This window comes from Prionailurus bengalensis, chromosome A3 (genome assembly GCF_016509475.1).
Source record: "Prionailurus bengalensis isolate Pbe53 chromosome A3, Fcat_Pben_1.1_paternal_pri, whole genome shotgun sequence".
In the NCBI taxonomy this organism is placed as follows: Eukaryota; Metazoa; Chordata; class Mammalia; order Carnivora; family Felidae; genus Prionailurus; species Prionailurus bengalensis.
In genome coordinates this window covers 90,583,773-90,604,322 of record NC_057354.1, presented here as the reverse complement: position 1 = coordinate 90,604,322, position 20,550 = coordinate 90,583,773, and the positions used below count along the sequence as shown (strand labels likewise).

The window sequence follows — 20,550 nt, the reverse complement described above, 5'->3', positions numbered from 1 at the left end:
ACCTATTGAATGCTGAGGGGAACCTTTGAAGCATGTTCCACAAAATGGCTGCTTTGGGGAGATTTCTGTCTCCCTCACCCCATACCAACCCTCCCCCTGCCCCATGCAGAAGGCTGCTGGCTACCATCTGGACCTGTTTTGGGTGGGCATCCTCATGGCCCTGTGCTCTTTCATGGGGCTCCCCTGGTATGTGGCAGCCACGGTCATCTCCATTGCCCACATCGACAGCCTCAAGATGGAGACGGAGACCAGTGCCCCTGGGGAGCAGCCCCAGTTTCTGGGGGTCAGGTAGGTGGGGAGCAGTGACGGGACCGCCTGAGCAGGGGTATTGATTTTGGGAGAAGGGAAGCAGATGTTGCTTTTTTTTTTTTTTTTTTTTTTCCACCACCATCGAGGTATCTGGGCTAAAAGGGCCCTGCTCGGACAACCCAGGAACTGCAAGGATGGGAGTAATATTCCTGAGGGAGAGAGGAAGGAGACAAAAATTCAGTTCTAAGTAGTGTTTTTTTGGTAATGGATTGCAAGCAGTATCCCACCACAGTCTGTATGCACACTGACCACTCACCTGCATAGGCTACTCAATGTCTCCACATTCCCCTCTGACCTGTCCTTTTGTCTCCTCTTCTTCAAGACCCCCACTACCACTGTCTCCCAACCCCTCTTGTGGGTACAGGTCCTACCCAATTCCCATTCATCCAGAGAGTCTTCCCAGGACCACTGCCACTCCCTAGACTGTGGCCCATGGCCTATCACTTCCATTCCCTCAATCCTCCTTCTCTCAAGTCCATGTGAATCCCATACCTGTTACAGGCAGTCATGTGCCTCTTAGGGGCTCTGGGGTGAGCCCACACCAGACACTGGCTGTTCAAAAAGTTTCTCCTCACTACCGTAGGATACCGGGGCTACCCAGCTTCCCTGGCATGAGCCTTCTCTGGTCAGGGCAGGGGCCCCTCCTGGACCCCTGAGCCCTAGAGGACTGGGCCTGAACAATCTGCCCCCCAGGCCTCAGTTCCCACTTGGGTTGTGCCTGGGCCTGGGCACTCAGGAAAACATACCTGCTCTGCCAGGCCCCCTTCCTCTGATTCCAGCAGCCAGCAGCCAGGCCCCCTTCCTCCGATTCCTCTTAGTCATGCCCTACAAATGTAACATCTTATTACAATCAAATGGCAGGGATAATAAGCAATGTATATCCCATTTCATTCTCACAGCAACTCCCAAGGCAGTTGTCATTATCTTTCTTTTGCTGAGGCTGAAGACATTTAGGGCCTTTCCTGATGCCACTTAACTATACACCCAAGTCAGTCTGGCTCAAGTACCTCCACTGTTAGTCACTGCACTGGACAACCTCCCAAATGCCCCTACAAACTGCCTTGGTCAGGGCTCCTCTCCTCCCATGTACCTGTCAGCTGGGCCCAGGCAGCAGGTTTATTCTCGGGAATGGGGAAACAAGACAGAGGCTAGGGCCTTGGACACAACCTTTAGGTGCACACAGAGGGCCAAAGGGCTAGGATGGTGATGGGGCATCTCCCAGTCCACCGTGACCGTGTGCCCTTCTCTTCCAGGGAACAAAGAGTGACCGGCACCATTGTCTTCATCCTGACGGGCATCTCTGTCTTCCTGGCTCCTATCCTGAAGGTAAGGCTCTATACCCTATCTCGGAGCCCTAACCACCTGAGAAGGCACTGACTTGATGCCTGAGTTGGGGAGAGGGTCGCCACATGAACCCTAAAAAGGAAGGACCCAAAGAGATATTTCATCATCATCCTTGTTTTCTGGAATGTTGCATTGCTTATAATCGGCACCAGGCAAACCTCACTGATCTTTTCCACCTTTCTGGAGGGCATTCTTCCCTCAGAAAGTTTGGCCAAGTTCCATCCTTGCTTGGATCAGAGCTTCCCAAGCAGGTTATGTTTTCCACGTTGTGGTTTATGGCTCACTAGATGCCTCTTTGCTCACCCATTTTCTGAAGTTTAAAACTTACAGAGGGAAGCCTTTTATAGATTATCTTGCGGCCTGTTCTCTGCTCCTCTTCTTACATCTCTTGGGAACATAACTGATGTTTCCCCACACAGTTGGAAGCTCCTTTTGCTCATGTGCCTCCAGACCAACTGGAAGAGATGAAATCAAATGGGAGTATATTCAGAGCCTGGGTCCCCAGAACAGTCTCTTTCTGCTCAGATGTCTCTGTCTGTCCAATTCAGCAACTCACCTGTTGTATTCATTTGCTACCATAACACAATTCCACAGACTGGAAAGCATACACAACACTTACTTTCTTACAGTTCTAGAGGCCACAAGTCCATGACCAGAGTGTCGCCAGGTTTGGTTTATTTCTGAAGTCAAATATGGGGCAATGTTCATTATTACTCTGGCCATCATGGAAAAGTTTCCACGAGTCTACAGAGCTCCAAAAGCTCTGGTATCATCATTGTATTCAATGACAAAATGATCTGAAAAGTCCTACCCAAGTTCTTTTATAGTAAGAGTGGAAAAAATACAATATCATTTTATTCACCACCAATTAATCTATTTGATATATTTTATAGCAGAGAAGACCTATCTAGATTTTTCTTGAGCATAAGATTTAGGATTTCTCATTTGATTGTATTAAGGTACATACCTTTTTGTTTTGTTTTATTTTATTTATAGTTTTGTACTTTTTTATGAACATAGGCTTTCAGAGGAAGCCAACAACTTTACACACACTTCTTCAGAGACTGATTCCACCCAAAACGGCTCCTGGGAATGAGAGCTGAAGAGTGTCTTTGAGACAGACCTTCCCCATCACAACCTGACAACTATCTTATTCAAGAGTCTTCCATCTTAACCAAGCAAAAGAAAATCATCTCTAACAACAGCAACAGAAAAAAGAGATAGGCTTTCAAAACAATTGGTTAAGTGATGAAAGCATTATCACTAGCTGACACCAGTACTAAATACTACATTAAATTTAGGTGAAAGAAGAGATATTCTGTATAACCAGTTCAAGAAAACTATGACTTAACCCAGATCTCAGGTCCTAGATTTAATCCCAGCATTTACTTCCAATAAGAAAAATTTTCCATAGGGGCGCCTGGGTGGTGTAGTCGGTTAAGCGTCCGACTTCAGCCAGGTCACGATCTCGCGGTCTGTGAGTTCGAGCCCCGCGTCAGGCTCTGGGCTGATGGCTCAGAGCCTGGAGCCTGTTTCCGATTCTGTGTCTCCCTCTCTCTCTGCCCCTCCCCCGTTCATGCTCTGTCTCTCTCTGTCCCAAAAAAAATAAACAAACGTTGAAAAAAAAATTTTTTTTTAAATAAAAAAGAAAAAAAGAAAAATTGTCCATAAAGCTTATTTAACTTTCTGCAACTCTATGTTTGCCCGTGCCTGTCAAATTAGGCATAGCTGAGTACCTATCAGCCTCGGAGAACTTATACTGGAGGGCTATCTACCCAAAACATACTTTAGTTGAGATCTTTAATTCTTGTTTATGTAGCCAAAAGAGGAGAGGTCTCCTGGGTGCTGCAAATTTTAAAGGATCCTAGTTATCAGTGTTTCTATTTTTATCAATGTTTCTAAGTTGGTTATTAACTCTACCTTTGTACCAGTTCATCCAGAATTCTGCTCTAAAGGCTTCTCAAATTTTAATGTGTATAAAAATCACCTGGGAATCTTGTTAAAGAAAGATACTATTATAATACTGTATGTTAACCACACTGGAATTAAAATTGAAACTTAATTTTTAAAAAAGATACTGAGGGGGCGCCTGGGTGGCTCAGACGGTTGAACGCCCGACTTCGGCTCAGGTCACGATCTCGCGGTCCATGAGTTCGAGCCCCGCGTCGGGCTCTGTGTTGCCTGCTCAGAGCCTGGAGCCTGTTTCACATTCTGTGTCTCCCTCTCTCTCTGACCCTCCCCCATTCATGCTCTGTCTCTCTCTGTCTCAAAAATAAATAAACGTTAAAAAAAATTTTTTTTAAATAAAAAAAAAGATACTTATTCAGGAGGTCTGGGTGAGACCCAAAACTCTGCATTTTTAACAAGTTCACAGGTCATTCCAATAACATTGGTCCAAAGACTACACTTTGAGCACTAAGGAATGAAATCTCCCCCTTGGTGGGTGTATACTAATTTTAGACAGTGATTTTTACTGCTAGAGGACTGGTGTTAATATTCAGCCCTTTCAATACCAATATGCAAATCTTTGGTTATCTTGCCACACAAGGGCTCTGGGGAATGAGGAGGCCATGTTATCTGACAGGCAGAATAAATGATTTACTTAGTCCATCCCAAACCCTGAAGGTTTGTCTTGTTTCAGGTTTTGCTTGCACCTTGCCACTACTGTTCACTACTGTAGATTTCAGAAGTCTGCCTCAGGGGAGCCTAGACCATATCAGTAGCTCCCCCTCTGAGCTCCATGAGTTGTTCTCATGGTCTCAGCCTCAAATTATATGGGAGGGCTGTGATGTCTTACGTTTGTGATCATTGTTGACTCCTCCAATAGAGGGTAGAAAGTGGACCCTAGAGGCACCTTTTTTTTTTTTTTTTTTTTTTTTTGTCACTGTACTGTTTCATTAATACTTGAAAAGAGCCTGTCTTTGGGCATCCAAGGAATATTTGTGCTAATACAGAATTTTAGATCACAGCCCATCACTGGCCAGAGTGTGATGTCATGGGCCTTTGGGATTTGCCAAGAAAGCTGTTTGAGCTTACAAGTGACAGGACAGGAGATAATTTACTAGGGTTGATAGGGGACTTTAGGACCAGGCACTGGTAACTGCAAATTATCTAAGAGTTAGCCCAGTTCTCCTGTTTGATGTGGTTTTCACACAGGGAAGTTTTAAGCCATCTAAATTTGTGTTATTACAGACAGTAGCTAAGTCTTTTGTTTAAGATTTTATTCTCTCTCAGTTGCTCCCACACTTTGAAAATGATTAGGACAGTGTTGTTCATGGAAAGTTTTTTTTTTTTTTACTTTGTTTCGTAATTAGGCAAAAATCTCATAAGCCATGTACAAATGGAATGATGCAATGGCCCAGGTTTCCCTTCTTTACTTTAAGATCAATGTCTTAAAGTTTATGCTTTATAGGTCCAAATCATAGTTTGTGTTTAAAAACTGAACCAAGTCTAATTTATTTTAGATATGCCCAATTTATTTTAAAAGAGCGGTTATTTATTCGGTTGGATTTATGGACATCCTAAATGGCATCTAAAAGTTGGGTACAGGACTTGTGTTCTGCCACATGTTCCAATATGACAACCCTGGAATCGAGGCAGAGTCTTGTTCCCAATGGTAAGCCCAAGGGGCAGATAAAGGGAAGGATGAAAGAAGCAGAACACAGCTTAGAGAGACAGTAGAGAAATACCTCAAAAGCTTCTAAAGAGTCATAATGATGTCTGTAGAACAGTGTGAATGGTATGTATGATCCCATTTTTTAAAAAGCTAACAAACTACCTATGAGCATGACTGGAAGGAAAGATGCCACCAAACCATATACACATCTGTTCTGCTTCTTTTTAAAATCCAATTGTGTGTGGTATATGATTTTTGTTAATCAGCAGGTACTCTCTGCTAATGTTGGTCAGCTCACTAAAGGTTCCCAGAGCAATGCAGCTTTTTTGGGGTGGGAGGCAGTCTTCCGCTGGGGCTGGAAGTGGAAAGAAGCTGACAAGAATAAACAGGGGGGCTTTCTATGGAGCTTTCCCATGTTCCAGAAGGTGTGTCTTCAGCCAAAGCACATGGCTTCTGCAGGGACCAAAAGAGGGCAGCCAGGCTGGAAGAGCAGCTGCACAGAAAGAAGGGGGCAGGTCAGCCCTTCCCATGACACTGGCTCCAGATCAGTGCTCAGAGGCTCAGTTCCCCGAACATCCCACTCCTCCATGGCGAGGGGCAAGCTGAGGGAGGCCAGGCTGCCTGTGACTTGGCAGGCACTGTCGTGCAGAAGAGGGCAGCCAACAAACAGCCTGCCCCTGGCAGAAGCCGGGTCCAAAGCTCCGCATCCCTGTCTCATTTCAGTGCATCCCTGTCTCATTTCAGTACATCCCCTTGCCCGTGCTGTATGGAGTCTTCCTCTACATGGGTGTGGCCTCCCTGAATGGCATCCAGGTAAGGTTCTCCCCAACCCAACCACCGCCAGGCTGATCGGATGGGAGTCAGCTGCCATGTTGCCCAAACCCCAAGTGCTTGCTTTCCCAGCGCCGTGGAAGAATAATGGTGATAAAGATACTGCCATTTACCGTGTGCCAAGTAAAATAACTATATCGGGCACTTTATAGGTCTTCTATAGTGAAATCTATATAAATAGGTGCTGTGTTACCTATTTTACAGATGAGCAAATAGGCTCAGGATTCAAAACCCTGAGGGGTCTGACTCCAGAGAGCACTACATCTCTCTCTTCTCTAAGGCAACTCTGGCGGAAGAAAACATTTTGTTTTGTTCTTTATTTACCGTGATGCACCAGATGTCTTGGATAGTTTGTGTTGCAATTAGTTGCATTTTCCTTGAATGTGCATAGTTTTCATTTATGGCCCGCTCCTCGGGCAGGGCTCAGGCCCCCCTCCCAGACCTCCAGTCCCCTCCGGTGCGTCCTTAGTACCGACGAGGGTCTACCTTCTATGAGACCCTGCCGCAGCACCCTTTCCCCCAGTCCCAAGCTCCCAGCAAGGCCACCTCACTCAAGATGTCCCCACCACCTGGCTGAGCCTTGCACTCTCAACAGTTCTGGGAACGCTGCAAGCTCTTCCTGATGCCAGCCAAGCACCAGCCAGACCACGCCTTTCTGCGGCACGTGCCCCTGCGCCGAATCCACCTCTTCACCCTGGTGCAAATACTCTGCCTGGCGGTGCTCTGGATCCTCAAGTCCACGATGGCCGCCATCATCTTCCCGGTCATGGTAAGGTGGGCGTGGGCTCCCCATCCTGCTCAGCGGATTGGCCCTGGGCAGGTGTCCGCGGGGAGGTCCACCGTCGCAGATGGTCTGACTCTCTCAGGGTCACAGAGGCAAGCACGGAACAAGATTCGCATCGTGAGTGCAGGCCAGACGAAGCAGCGTGGGGGGAGGGGGGGGCGTGCCAAAGTAGGGGAGGATGGTCCCCTGCGGGGGGCGGGCCCACAGGCCTCCACCCAGCTCAGTTTCAGGCACTCAGCAAAATGCAAAAGCCCACCAACCTACTGGCTCTGGGATAGAATGGAGAAGCTGGGCAAAGTCAACAAGGACACAAAGTCCCCACTGTCAAAATTCAAACCAAGTGCAGAGGAACACCTGTACTAAATAAATATAACTCTTTTAACTATTCAAAATAACAATTTGAAAAGATAAGCGGGTGGGGAGGAGAACTAGAGCCAAAGAGTAAGAATTTCATAGTCTAATGTCACGAACGTGAGGTTTGGTGAAGTTGTGGAAAGTGCAGGAGATTCTTTAACTATTCTTTAACTATTCTTGAAATTTTATATAATCTTGAAATTATCCCAGAATTAAAAGCGAAAAGAACAGCCAATAACATGTTGCATCTGGCCCCTAGATAATCCCACCCAGGGGAAGTGGCCCCAGGCCCCTGCTGGGGATAGGGGCTGGGGGTGGGGGGGAGGCGGTTACTGCTGGAGCCTGTGGGTTAGTACTTAGGGAAAGCCCTGGGTGGGCCCCAAAGCCTGGCAGGGCCAGACTAGAGGCCAAAGTGAGGATGCAGAGGTGGGATTTGTAATGTGCTTGCCTGGGATTCTCAACCCTGAGTGACCACTAGAATCACTTGGGAGCTTTTTAAAATTGTGTGCCCAGACCTCACCCCAGCTCAATTAAATCAGTATCTTTTGGGGAAACCCAGGCATTGGTATTTGTAATATACCAGGTGAGCATAAATATGTAGTCAAGGAAAGGGAAATGGATCCTCCCCAATGGAGCCCTCATGGGGTTCAGTGTTAACAAGGAGAAATGAAATTATAGTCACAATTAGCATGTATGGAGTGCTGTTTCATTTAGTCCACACTAGACCTGAAGTACTATTACTAATCCTACTTTACAGGTGAGAAAGCTGAGGCTCAGAGAGCATGTGTAAGTTACCCAGCTCACACAACAAGGAGGAGCAGAGCCAAGATTCCCCTACATTCCCTTCATTGATTTTTTTTTATTTATTTACACGCAGTAAAATTCACTCTGTGGTTCTGAGTTTTGACAAATGCACAGATTAGTGGTTCCGCAACCACAGCCATGATAGAAAATAGTTCCATCACCCCTAAAATGCCCTCATGCCATTTCTTTTCTTTTTTTTAATATATGAAATTTATTGTCAAATTGGTTTCCATACAACACCCAGTGTTCATCCCAAAAGGTGCCCTCCTCAATACCCATCACCCACCCTCCCCCCCTCCCACCCCCCATCAACCCTCAGTTTGTTCTCAGTTTTTAAGAGTCTCTTATGCTTTGGCTCTCTCCCACTCTAACCTCTTTTTTTTTTTTCCTTCCCCTCCCCCATGGGTTTCTGTTAAGTTTCTCAGGATCCACCTAAGAGTGAAACCATATGGTATCTGTCTTTCTCTGTATGGCTTATTTCACTTAGCATCACACTCTCCAGTTCCATCCACGTTGCTACAAAAGGCCATATTTCATTTTTTCTCATTGCCACGTAATATTCCATTGTGTATATAAACCACAATTTCTTTATCCATTCATCAGTTGATGGACATTTAGGCTCTTTCCATAATTTGGCTATTGTTGAGAGTGCTGCTATGAACATTGGGGTACAAGTGCCCCTATGCATCAGTACTCCTGTATCCCTTGGATAAATTCCTAGCAGTCCTATTGCTGGGTCATAGGGTAGGTCTATTTTTAATTTTCTGAGGAACCTCCACACTGCTTTCCAGAGCGGCTGCACCAGTTTGCATTCCCACCAACAGTGCAAGAGGGTTCCCGTTTCTCCACATCCTCTCCAGCATCTATAGTCTCCTGATTTGTTCATTTTGGCCACTCTGACTGGCGTGAGGTGATATCTGAGTGTGGTTTTGATTTGTATTTCCCTGATAAGGAGCGACGTTGAACATCTTTTCATGTGCCTGTTGGCCATCCGGATGTCTTCTTTAGAGAAGTGTCTATTCATGTTTTCTGCCCATTTCTTCACTGGGTTATTTGTTTTTCGGGTGTGGAGTTTGGTGAGCTCTTTATAGATTTTGGATACTAGCCCTTTGTCCGATATGTCATTTGCAAATATCTTTTCCCATTCTGTTGGTTGCCTTTTAGTTTTGTTGGTTGTTTCCTTTGCTGTGCAGAAGCTTTTTATCTTCATAAGGTCCCAGTAATTCACTTTTGCTTTTAATTCCCTTGCCTTTGGGGATGTGTCGAGTAAGAGATTGCTACGGCTGAGGTCAGAGAGGTCTTTTCCTGCTTTCTCCTCTAAGGTTTTGATGGTTTCCTGTCTCACATTTAGGTCCTTTATCCATTTTGATTTTATTTTTGTGAATGGTGTGAGAAAGTGGTCTAGTTTCAACCTTCTGCATGTTGCTGTCCAGTTCTCCCAGCACCATTTGTTAAAGAGGCTGTCTTTTTTCCATTGGATGTTCTTTCCTGCTTTGTCAAAGATGAGTTGGCCATACGTTTGTGGGTCTAGTTCTGGGGTTTCTATTCTATTCCATTGGTCTATGTGTCTGTTTTTGTGCCAATACCATGCTGTCTTGATGATTACAGCTTTGTAGTAGAGGCTAAAGTCTGGGATTGTGATGCCTCCTGCTTTGGTCTTCTTCTTCAAAATTACTTTGGCTATTCGGGGCCTTTGTGGTTCCATATGAATTTTAGGATTGCTTGTTCTAGTTTTGAGAAGAATGCTGGTGCAATTTTGATTGGGATTGCATTGAATGTGTAGATAGCTTTGGGTAGTATTGACATTTTGACAATATTTATTCTTCCAATCCATGAGCAGGGAATGTCTTTCCATTTCTTTAAATCTTCTTCAATTACCTTCATAAGCTTTCTATAGTTTTCAGCATACAGATCTTTTACATCTTTGGTTAGATTTATTCCTAGGTATTTTATGCTTCTTGGTGCAATTGTGAATGGGATCAGTTTCTTTATTTGTCTTTCTGTTGCTTCATTGTTAGTGTATAAGAATGCAACTGATTTCTGTACATTGATTTTGTATCCTGCAACTTTGCTGAATTCATGTATCAGTTCTAGCAGACTTTTGCTGGAGTCTATCGGATTTTCCATGTATAATATCATGTCATCTGCAAAAAGCGAAAGCTTGACTTCATCTTTGCCAATTTTGATGCCTTTCATTTCCTTTTGTTGTCTGATTGCTGATGCTAGAACTTCCAACACTATGTTAAACAACAGCGGTGAGAGTGGGCATCCCTGTCGTGTTCCTGATCTCAGGGAAAAAGCTCTGTTTTTCCCCGTTGAGGATGATGTTAGCTGTGGGCTTTTCATAAATGGCTTTTATGATCTTTAAGTATGTTCCTTCTATCCCGACTTTCTCAAGGGTTTTTATTAAGAAAGGGTGCTGGATTTTGTCAAAGGCCTTTTCTGAATCGATTGACAGGATCATATGGTTCTTCTCTCTTTTTTTTTTTTTTGTTAATGTGATGTATCACATTGATTGATTTGCGAGTGTTGAACCAGCCCTGCATCCCAGGAATGAATCCCACTTGATCATGGTGAATAATTCTTTTTATATGCCGTTGAATTCGATTTGCTAGTATCTTATTGAGAATTTTTGCATCCATATTCATCAGGGATATTGGCCTGTAGTCCTCTTTTTTTACTGGGTCTCTATCTGGTTTAGGAATCAAAGTAATACTGGCTTCATAGAATGAGTCTGGAAGTTTTCCTTCCCTTTCTATTTCTTGGAATAGCTTGAGAAGGATAGGTATTATCTCTGCTTTAAACATCTGGTAGAACTCCCCTGGGAAGCCATCTGGTCCTGGACTCTTATTTGTTGGGAGATTTTTGATAACCGATTCAATTTCTTCGCTGGTTATGGGTCTGTTCAAGCTTTCTATTTCCTCCTGATTGAGTTTTGGATGAGTGTGGGTGTTTAGGAATTTGTCCATTTCTTCCAGGTTGTCCAATTTGTTGGCATATAATTTTTCATAGTATTCCCTGATAATTGTTTGTATCTCTGAGGGATTGGTTGTAATAATTCCATTTTCATTCATGATTTTATCTATTTGGGTCATCTCCCTTTTCTTTTTGAGAAGCCTGGCTAGAGGTTTGTCAATTTTGTTTATTTTTTCAAAAAACCAACTCTTGGTTTCATTGATCTGCTCTACAGTTTTTTTAGATTCTATTTGTTTAATTCTGCTCTGATCTTTATTATTTCTCTTCTTCTCTGGGTTTAGGCTGCCTTTGCTGTTCTGCTTCTATTTCCTTTAGGTGTGCTGTTAGATTTTGTATTTGGGATTTTTCTTGTTTCTTGAGATAGGCCTGGATTGCAATGTATTTTCCTCTCAGGACTGCCTTCGCTGCGTCCCAAAGTGTTTGGATTGTTGTATTTTCATTTTCATTTGTTTCCATATATATTTTTTTAAAATTTTTTTTCAACGTTTATTTATTTTTGGGACAGAGAGAGACAGAGCATGAACGGGGGAGGGGCAGAGAGAGGGAGACACAGAATCGGAAACAGGCTCCAGGCTCTGAGCCATCAGCCCAGAGCCCGACGCGGGGCTCGAACTCCCGGACCGCGAGATCATGACCTGGCTGAAGTCGGATGCTCAACCGACTGCGCCACCCAGGCGCCCCTCCATATATTTTTTAATTTCTTCTCTAATTGCCTGGTTGACCCACTCATTCGTTAGTAGGGTGTTCTTTAACCTCCTCATGCCATTTCTATGCAGACAGTGCCTCTTCCCACCCCTGTCCCTAGCAACCACTATTTTGTTTTCAGAGCCAGGATTTTCAAAACCCAGGTTTGTCCATTTCCCTAGATCTACTTGCTCTCTAGAAAGGGTCAGTGAGGAGCCAGAGTTAAATTCAACTGAATGGTTTTCTCCCTGATCTCATTTAATGACCAGTTCTTGGTAGTGAAGGGGCAATATTTATAACTAGTTACTCTGAGCCCATTGAGTCTATTGAAAGGCCAGTATTTACTCTTCCCCAAAGTGCACATGTGTTTTCCCTTTAATTCGTTTATCCCGAACAGAAACAAACTTTCTAGACTTTACTGTAAAAACTCCTGATATCCCAGTACACTTTATTCAGTATGCTTTATACTTTGTTAGCAGAGAGATTGGCAGCTCTCAGAAATAGGGACAGTGGGTCTCAAAATGTGATCTTTGATCCAGAAATATCCATATCTCCTGGGAACTTGTTAGAGATTCAGATCCTCAGGCCCCACCCCAGACCTGCTGAATGACAACCTCTGGGGGTGGCACCCAGCAGTGTGTGTATTCACAAGTCCTCCAGGTGTTTCGATGGAAGCTCAAGTTTGAGGACGACTGATTTAAAGAATAACTGTAGTTCTTTAGTCCTTGGTCCTCAGCTGCAACAGGCTCCCTCCCCTGGGTCACTGATAGGCTTTGTTAGTCAACTGAGGAAAGACCAGATGAGAGGAACCAAGCTGGGCAGAAGGTGAATGATGGTTTGTGGGAGCTCTGAGATGGCTCCAAAGGCACCAGAAAAAGTCCCTGAGTATAGCTGACTGAGAGAGAAAAAACAATATCTGACTTTGGGGCCTTGAGCCCATGTTTTTCTCTGAATTCTCACCACAGATCCTGGGCCTCATCATCGTTCGAAGGCTTCTGGACCTCATCTTCTCCCAGCATGATTTGGCCTGGATTGACAATATCCTCCCAGAGAAAGAGAAGAAGGAGACGGATAAGAAGAAGAAGAGAAGGAAAGGGGTCCCTGAGGACAGTGATGAGGAGGTGGGGAGGACGTGAGGCCAGGGTCAAGGGAAAAGATCAAGAAACCCTCCCTCCATTTCTGGCAGGGTCAAGGAGGAGGTAGCTTCTCAAGTGGTCAGCTGTGATCACCTGGGCCCAATCCAGGATGAGCTGAGGCTTCTCCTCATACTGGTGTGGGGTGCTGAGAGCTTATTTGCTTATGTGAATATTCTCAGGGAGGGCCACAGTGAATGAACCACCCCCCCCCCAATCCAGGGAAAGGCTGGTTGCCACGCCCACTCTTTCCCATTTCTGTGAGTTTCTGGGGCCATTATCAATAGCAGTGCAGGTCCTTGATGGAACAGGGCAGAAGACTCAGCTCATAATCATGGAGATTATGAGGACTGATCTCCAAAGAATAGAGCAGACCTCAGGGGAGAAGTCTGATGGGTACCCACATCAGTAGACTAGACTTCTGGACAGTTGTAAGTACTGGGTGACAAGGTTTGCTTGGCCTGCCCTTGGGGTATTAGGGAAGAAGGTGGGGAGAGAGGCTATGTCCTCACTGAAAGGAGAGTGGCTACATTCCTCAGATGCTGGGGACCACCTGGTTGCCCCATCTACCCTTCTTCTCTCATGCTTCCTTCCCATCCCACCCCCAAAACAACCAGGGAGTCAAGAGACAGGAAGCCAGTCCAGAGCTTACAGTAAATCACAAAATGTTAAGCAGGAAGATTATCTAGTTCAAGTGCTTATTACAGATGATGAAATGGTCCTCCAAAAGGGAAGTAGTTTACCCAAGATGGACATATGGCTAAATGTCTAAAAGGGAATTAAGAAAACTGTTCCTGACTTTGAATTTGATCATTTCCAATATGCTAAGCTACCCATGCCATCTCCTAACACCATGCCTGTCCTTGCATTCTCCCGGTTTGACCTGAACCCACATTTCTGCATCTATCTTGAACTGTTCTAGTGATTTTGCCTTTTGCAGATCAGAGCTGTTCACAGACAGATCCTTGATTAGTGGCAATCAAACCATCTTCTGATGGTAGTGATAGACCCAAACTCCCCTTGTCCTTAATTACTTTCCTCTTCAAGAGGCCCATCATTCATTCACATGTTTTTCATTGGTGATTTAGTTGGTTTGCAAAGATAGGCTTGAGAACAAAGAAACGGAGAATCTAAGTGCCTTTTAAAGACAAATACTTATTCTTTCATTGATTCATTCAATAAATATTTGAGTGGCTACCACGTGCCAGGAACTTCTGCAGGGTTGGGGAAAAGCATGAAAAATTCAATGGAAAAATGGGATTCGATTTACATAAATTCATTTTACACATGTCTTTACAGCAACACCAGCCATTGTGTGAGATTCACTCCCAAGAGATTGGTTACTCTAACAGTTGAAACTGTTCTGATCAATAACGTTCCTGGAAGAGTTCTGTCTTGTCTAGGACAGCAGGCTAACTATGATTGCCCCTCAGCGGGCCCCAGGGTATTTGTAGCATCTCCTAAGTGTTTAGATGTAAAGAGGATGGTGGTTGGCACACATTGTGGTGCATGTATTTTCCATCTTGGCAAGAAAGCCAAAGCTGTTGTATTGCTGGTGTTTATCAGCTTTTCCCACTGTTTCTCTCCAGCCCCAGTTCCCTCCTCCCTCAGTTATAAAGATTCCCATGGAAAGTGTCCAGTCAGATCCCCAAAATGGTATCCACTGCATTGCCAGTAAGTAAAACACATGGTGTCTCTCCCTTCCTACTTACTACTAATCCTCCAGCTCTTCCTCCAAGGAACTTTCATCTTTAATTCAGGGGGATCTAATAGTCTTAGAAGCTAGAGGACTCCTGTGGTAGGCAGAGTTCAATGAGAACTGGGTCACAAGGACTGAGACTTCAACCAAATAGAAACCCAGAATCAAACCCTGCAGACGCCAGTGATCAATCTTCACTTCCATTTGGGCAAAGTCCTTCATTCCTTCCTTTCCCCTGGTGCCTCCTGATGTCTATGGCACTACCTGGCCCTCTCTTGAATCATTTCAGACCACATTTACCCAATCCTGAATCCCTGAGCCTCCCATGTTTTCCAGTGGTTATTGAAAATGATTGGGAGTTCAAATCCCAGCTGAGTTGTCTCCTTTAGAGAAATAGTATAGCATTGGGATCACAAATTTTTGTCAGAAGGGGAGGTTTTAGTGGTTGGGCTGTGCTTCCATATGAATCACAGGTACCTTCCTCCTGCTGAAATGAAGGCTGTCTGGGAGAGATGGGGCTTTGCTTACAAAGATCCTGGGGGATCTGTGGCTGCCTTTACCCCCTCCCAGTGTCAGCGCCCTCCCAGTGGACACTTCTGTCAAGACAACATAGCCTTGTCTGAGAGTAATCCGAAAGATTCCACTTGAGTCCTGACCCCAGTGCTCCTAATATAGGACTTGCCACTTTTCTAAAGGACCCAGATTAGAATCCTGCCAGGGCCCTTGAAGGGCTTCCCATCACTCTCTGTCAGAGGTACCTTTCCTTTTTTGTTTCTAATTCTCTTTCCTCCTTGCCATTTGTATATTTCCATCACCCTTTCTCACTCTTCCCTGGCCCCGCCCATGCCTCACACCCACCTAACCTGGCTGAGAACCGTCTGGTGAGGTCACCCATCCCTATGAGGCCCCTGAATTTCTCTTCTGTAGTGTTGGCCATAGGGGTTAGAGAATAGGAAGGAGGGTGAGGGAGGCACTGGAGAAAGGCCTTCTCCAGTATAGTCCTCAAACCTGCTCCACAATTGACATTTTAATTTTCCTGCCAGGAAAAAGATCTTCCAGTTGGAGTTACTCATTCTGATTCTTCCTTCAGTGACTCAGACCTTGACCGAAGGTAATGGCCATGAGGTAGACTCCTTGGGTTTTAGATAAGAGACTAAGCAATGGCCTGGAAGGCTGAGGGCCTAGGATTTCTCAGGCTAGCCAATGTCTCAGTAAAGGCCTTTGCTGGTCCACCAGAAGTGGAGAGACATAGTTATTGGGGTCAAGTAACAAGTATGACATAACATGATTACAATATAAAAGGTACTCAACTTTAGAAAAGGAAATTTTTACAGAATACTACATAGAATGAAAACTGAAAATACTGGGGGAAAAGAATATAGAGAAAAACTACACATTACTTAAGTATAGATTATTGAATGCCAGGATAAAAGCAGGTCTAAGAATCAAAACACCAGGTACTCCAATACCAGTGGAATAAAGTAACACTATGGTTAATTAGCAAAGGGCAGAAAGGCTATCAAAGAAAGCTATCTAAATATCAAAGATCAAGTGGAGGGGTGCCTGCCTGGCCCAGTCAGTGGAGCAAATGACTCTTGATCTTGGGGTTGTGAGTTCAAGCCCCACGTTGGGCATAGAGCTTACTTAAGAAAAAAGATTAAATGGAGGTAATAGTCAAGAAAGGATTCCAGGCCATTTCCAGGAGCCCCTCTGCCAAATGTGATACCTTGGTGTTCTGAATGAGAAGCCATGAAAAAAGTGGGGCAACCTGATGACTGAAAACACAGAAGTCTCGAAAATGGAAAAGAGAAATCCAGGGGCAAGAAAGTCGGCCTCAGTTATTACTGGGAAGATGGTAGGGCGCTCCTACATGGTGCTCTAAACTGGACAGGAATCACTGTACTATGTCACCCATGAGCAAAAGCACAGGCTATCCCAAGTCCAGAGGCAGATGAACCTCCACACTCAGATGGCACTCATTCAAGAGATTTTAGAAAACTGAGAAGTCAAGGCTGTTCCCACATTGCTAGGATGAGAAGACAGATCTCACTGTAACAGTCTCCCTAAGCAGCAGACCCAAGGCCCAGGGGTATCACATGTCCCAGTTCTATCTCTGCCTGGCTTCTCATTCCACCCCTCAGGTTAGGATTCTACACCATTACAAATGCCACGGATTTTTAACATACGAAGGTGTTAAGAGAAAAGCACTCTATCTGGATCTATTTTCATTTTTAAGTAGCCTACACCAAATTGAATCTCTGTCCCAATTTCAGTCCATGGAGAGAAAATTTGGACCAGGATAGGGGATTTTCAAAAATCTGTTAAATTGCACAAAACCTGGGACAAGATCAGAAATGGAGAAAATTTGATAATTGGTGATGGGCACCTCCCAACTATCCTGGTGTTCTACCGTATCTATGGAAGTAGGTGGAAGCAGAGACCACTAAACAGGATTCTCCATTTCAGTGGCGGAAAAGGCTCAGTAACACGATCTAGTTTAACAAAGATTAAGCATCTGTGATCCACCAGCATGATGCTTAATCCCTGGGGATATACAAAGACAGGCCTATGAACAAAGACATACAGCACCATGTGCCAAGAACAGTGGAGCGCATGGAAGAGAAAGGTCAGTGTCTAAGGGAGGGATTTGCCTTATCTAGAGAGTCTGGGAATGATAAATAGGAGTCTGCCAGTTACACAGAGTAAAGAAGAAAAGAGGCAGAAGAAGGGCATTTCAGGCAATGGGAACATGCCTGAAATACTATTTGAAAATATACACATGGCGAAGACTGCTGGGATAAGCAGGCCATCAAACTAGAAGTAATCAGGAGTGCAAACATAAAAGGCCCTGTCTGCCACTGAGGAGCTTGGATTCTAACTTTTGGACGGTAGGAATCACAGAAAGACCTGTGATCCAGAAAGTTCACCTTAGCAATAATGTGAAGACCAGGCTGAAACTCATGGCAAGACTAGCTAAGCAACCACAGCTGAAGGCCAAGTGCAGAGGATGCCTCTCATTCCCAGGACGTGTTAAGAGTTCATAAGCAAAGACAACTATTTGCACTAGAGCCTGCCCTGGGGCATAGCAGTTGAAAACACCCAGTACTAGATAAGTCACTCTTCCCTCCCTCTTTTTCTCATTCAGCATCACTTTGCACTTCAGAATTTCCTGTCCAGCTTCACCTGCTTTCAACTACTCACAGAGCCCAGTGTTCATGGTGCCACAGGTGAAGATAGAAATGGAGTCAGACTGTGACTTCACAGATGTGGACAGATATGGAAGAGAAACTGACGGCGAGACCACCCTCTAGGATGCAGCTTCCCCCAGATGTGGTTTAATCTTCACTGTGGAAGGACATGGTTTAATCTTCATTGTGAGGTCGGGGCCGAATCCCTTAACTTCCCTGTGCCGGTTTCCTTATTTGCCAAACCGAGGGTCACTCCACTGGATAAAAAACTGATCTGTGGGTGAAAAGTACTACTTATGTGCAAAGCTATCTCCTTTTTGTAGTTATGAAAACAACAAAGGAAACATACTTTATTTTAAAATGCAGTCCAGGATAGAAATTATAACATGTCTTGAAATGAAAAAAATGCTTGCCTCCCCAAATTATAGCTAGGATAAAGGGGCAATAGTAAATTTTTATTAAAACAAATATCAATTAGATTTTTTTTTTAAGTTTAGATTTTAAAGTATCTAGATGGTCTTGAAAGAACTATTAAAATGCTCACACTTCAGTACACCAACGTTGGAAAATTTGTTTTGCAACTTGGCATTGGGAAGAAATATTTCAAAGGTCCTATCTTTCCCTATCTCATTCAGTTTTCAAAGGGTCATTTGTCAAGTCTGAACCATCTGCATGCATTGCGGCCTTGTTCCAGCACAGAAGTGTGACTGGAGCTTTCCCAGATTGAAAAGCCAGTTGTGAAAGTCTGTTAATGAAAGAACCAACACATTAGAGTGGGTAAATGTTTCTGAAATAAAATTGTTCTTGTTAAAGTGAAACTTCAAACCACATGTTACAGCAACAAAATGACCCTTTAAATTAATAGCACTGGTTTTTCACATCCAGAATAAGATTTCTTTACACCTTCAGGGAGGCTCTTCCTACAAGTTTTCAGTGGCCTGATTCCCAAAGTCAAGCTCCCATCCACATGACTGCTGCATGTTAGGCAGAGCTAATGTAAAATATTAAATTATAACTTTGCAGTATTAGATTACTACTTTAAAGGAATGATTAGAAGCCAAGTTGGATAGATTAATGACGCATTAGTAAAGAAGCATGAAACTTACTATCAGTCTGTCTTCAATCCCCATTTGACAAACATCGTTTATTTAACACCTACTATGTGCCTGATAGCCGCAATGCATCTGACATTTACTGTCTCCAAAACAACTATGGATATGAATTTCAAGTAAATCTCTTTGGTTAGTCGCCACATTTACTCAAGATTACAAATGCAGGTGCTTTTTTCTTTATTCTTTTCTATTTTTTAAAGACAAATGACACTAGATCATTAACATTTGGGTACTAGGACAGGTAATTGCCTCTGCGATCTTCAGAGCCTTGTACAGTGCCTGGTCCATGGAAAAACTCTCAGTGTTTATTAAATCTCAGAGCTCCTTTCCAAGGGATACTGCCAAGAGGTAAAGCTCTAAGCCTCTCCCACTTGATCACAGCAGAATGACTAAGCTGCTCACTAATCCAGAACCATCCCCTGAATTTAAGTGCAAATTCTGTATCTTCATCACCAATCCTGGAAGAGCTACAATCTACCCTTAACATCTATTTTAAAACTTGGCTGATTTCCAATGGCACTTTGTCCAAATTAAACTGTAGAAATGTTATGGATTCCGGAGTAAATGTGCTTGATTAATCCCACAAGTTGGAAAACTATGATGTTAGTTTTTTGTTGTTGCAAATTGATCACTGTAATTTCCACCTTCTATGTCATTTATATTTTGTACACACATGAACATTGTAATTTTGATAGCTTTTAACAGGTTGACATATTGTTACTTCTCCTTGCAGTAGGTCAGAACTATTTTCCCATTTGTAACTACAATTCAATAAAACTTAATCCTGTCTGCTCATCTCGCAAACTATCATCTTCTTACATCTCCAGAAAACTATCAAAAGAATAAAGGCAGGGGCGCTTGGGTGGCTCAGTCGGTTGAGTGTCCGACTTCAGCAGCTCAGGTCATGATCTTGCAGTTTGTGACTTCAAGCCCTGCATCAGGCTCTGCTGTCAGCACAGAGCCCACTTCAGATCCTTTGTCCCCCCGACTCTCTCTCTCAGAAATGAATAAACATTTAAAAAAGAAGGCAGTTGGCAGAAGAACAAGGAGGGAATAAGTCAACTCAAGTAAGTAAGTAAGTAACTTAAGTAAGTTGACTTACCCCCTCCTTGTTCTTTCTCTATCTCAAGCTGCCTGGAACAGGAGCTATATCATCTGCCTGCTTGGAAGCCAAAATACCCAGTCCTGGTAGAGAAGAGGATACACAGGCACCTGTCCCAGACTCAAAATGTGCACAGCAAACACCTTCCAATCTGTCAAATCAAACACACACATTGAAAAAAATAAATGTATACAGAGGAAGGGGGCAGAGTGAAGGGGGGCAATGGCAAGCACATCAAAAAGGGCTGTGTAAATCCAACAATGTGTACGTTGAGCTGCATGGTTTAGACAGCACCTAGAATAGGCCTAACCACTGACATGAATCTTACAGATTAAGCTCCTGGCTTGGCACAATCTGTTGGGATGTAAGACTAAAAGGACTAGACTTGTTTCTCCACCGTGCTTTGTATCAATTTAAGGCACAGGATTAGGTGTCACCGAATACAAGAATATCTATGTCAGTTACATCCAATGAAAAAGATTAACTGTGATTAGGACACAACTAAAACTGTAGCAGGAAGATACGGTATTTTGGAAACTCATTCCACACCAGTCAGAAGTGTTTTATTAAAAAAAAAAAATGGGGAAACACACACACACACACACACACACACA

At 43.9% G+C, this 20,550-nt stretch overlaps 1 protein-coding gene across 4 annotated transcripts in view; it reads left to right on the top strand.

Moving 5' to 3' along the window:
* Positions 1–19,629, top strand: part of SLC4A5 (solute carrier family 4 member 5) — a 110,155-nt gene extending 90,526 nt beyond the window's left edge. For 3 of the 4 annotated variants that reach the window (XM_043603723.1, XM_043603724.1, XM_043603725.1), the window contains 8 exons: positions 110–288; positions 1,563–1,635; positions 6,014–6,082; positions 6,696–6,869; positions 12,668–12,823; positions 14,425–14,509; positions 15,578–15,645; positions 17,680–19,629. In XM_043603723.1, coding sequence (XP_043459658.1) covers positions 110–288; positions 1,563–1,635; positions 6,014–6,082; positions 6,696–6,869; positions 12,668–12,823; positions 14,425–14,509; positions 15,578–15,612 — 771 coding nt within the window. In that variant the 3' untranslated portion in view covers positions 15,613–15,645; positions 17,680–19,629. The remainder of the gene's footprint in view (positions 1–109; positions 289–1,562; positions 1,636–6,013; positions 6,083–6,695; positions 6,870–12,667; positions 12,824–14,424; positions 14,510–15,577; positions 15,646–17,679) is intronic. The other variant, XM_043603726.1, reaches the window with a different exon arrangement.
* Positions 19,630–20,550: the final 921 nt, after the last annotated feature.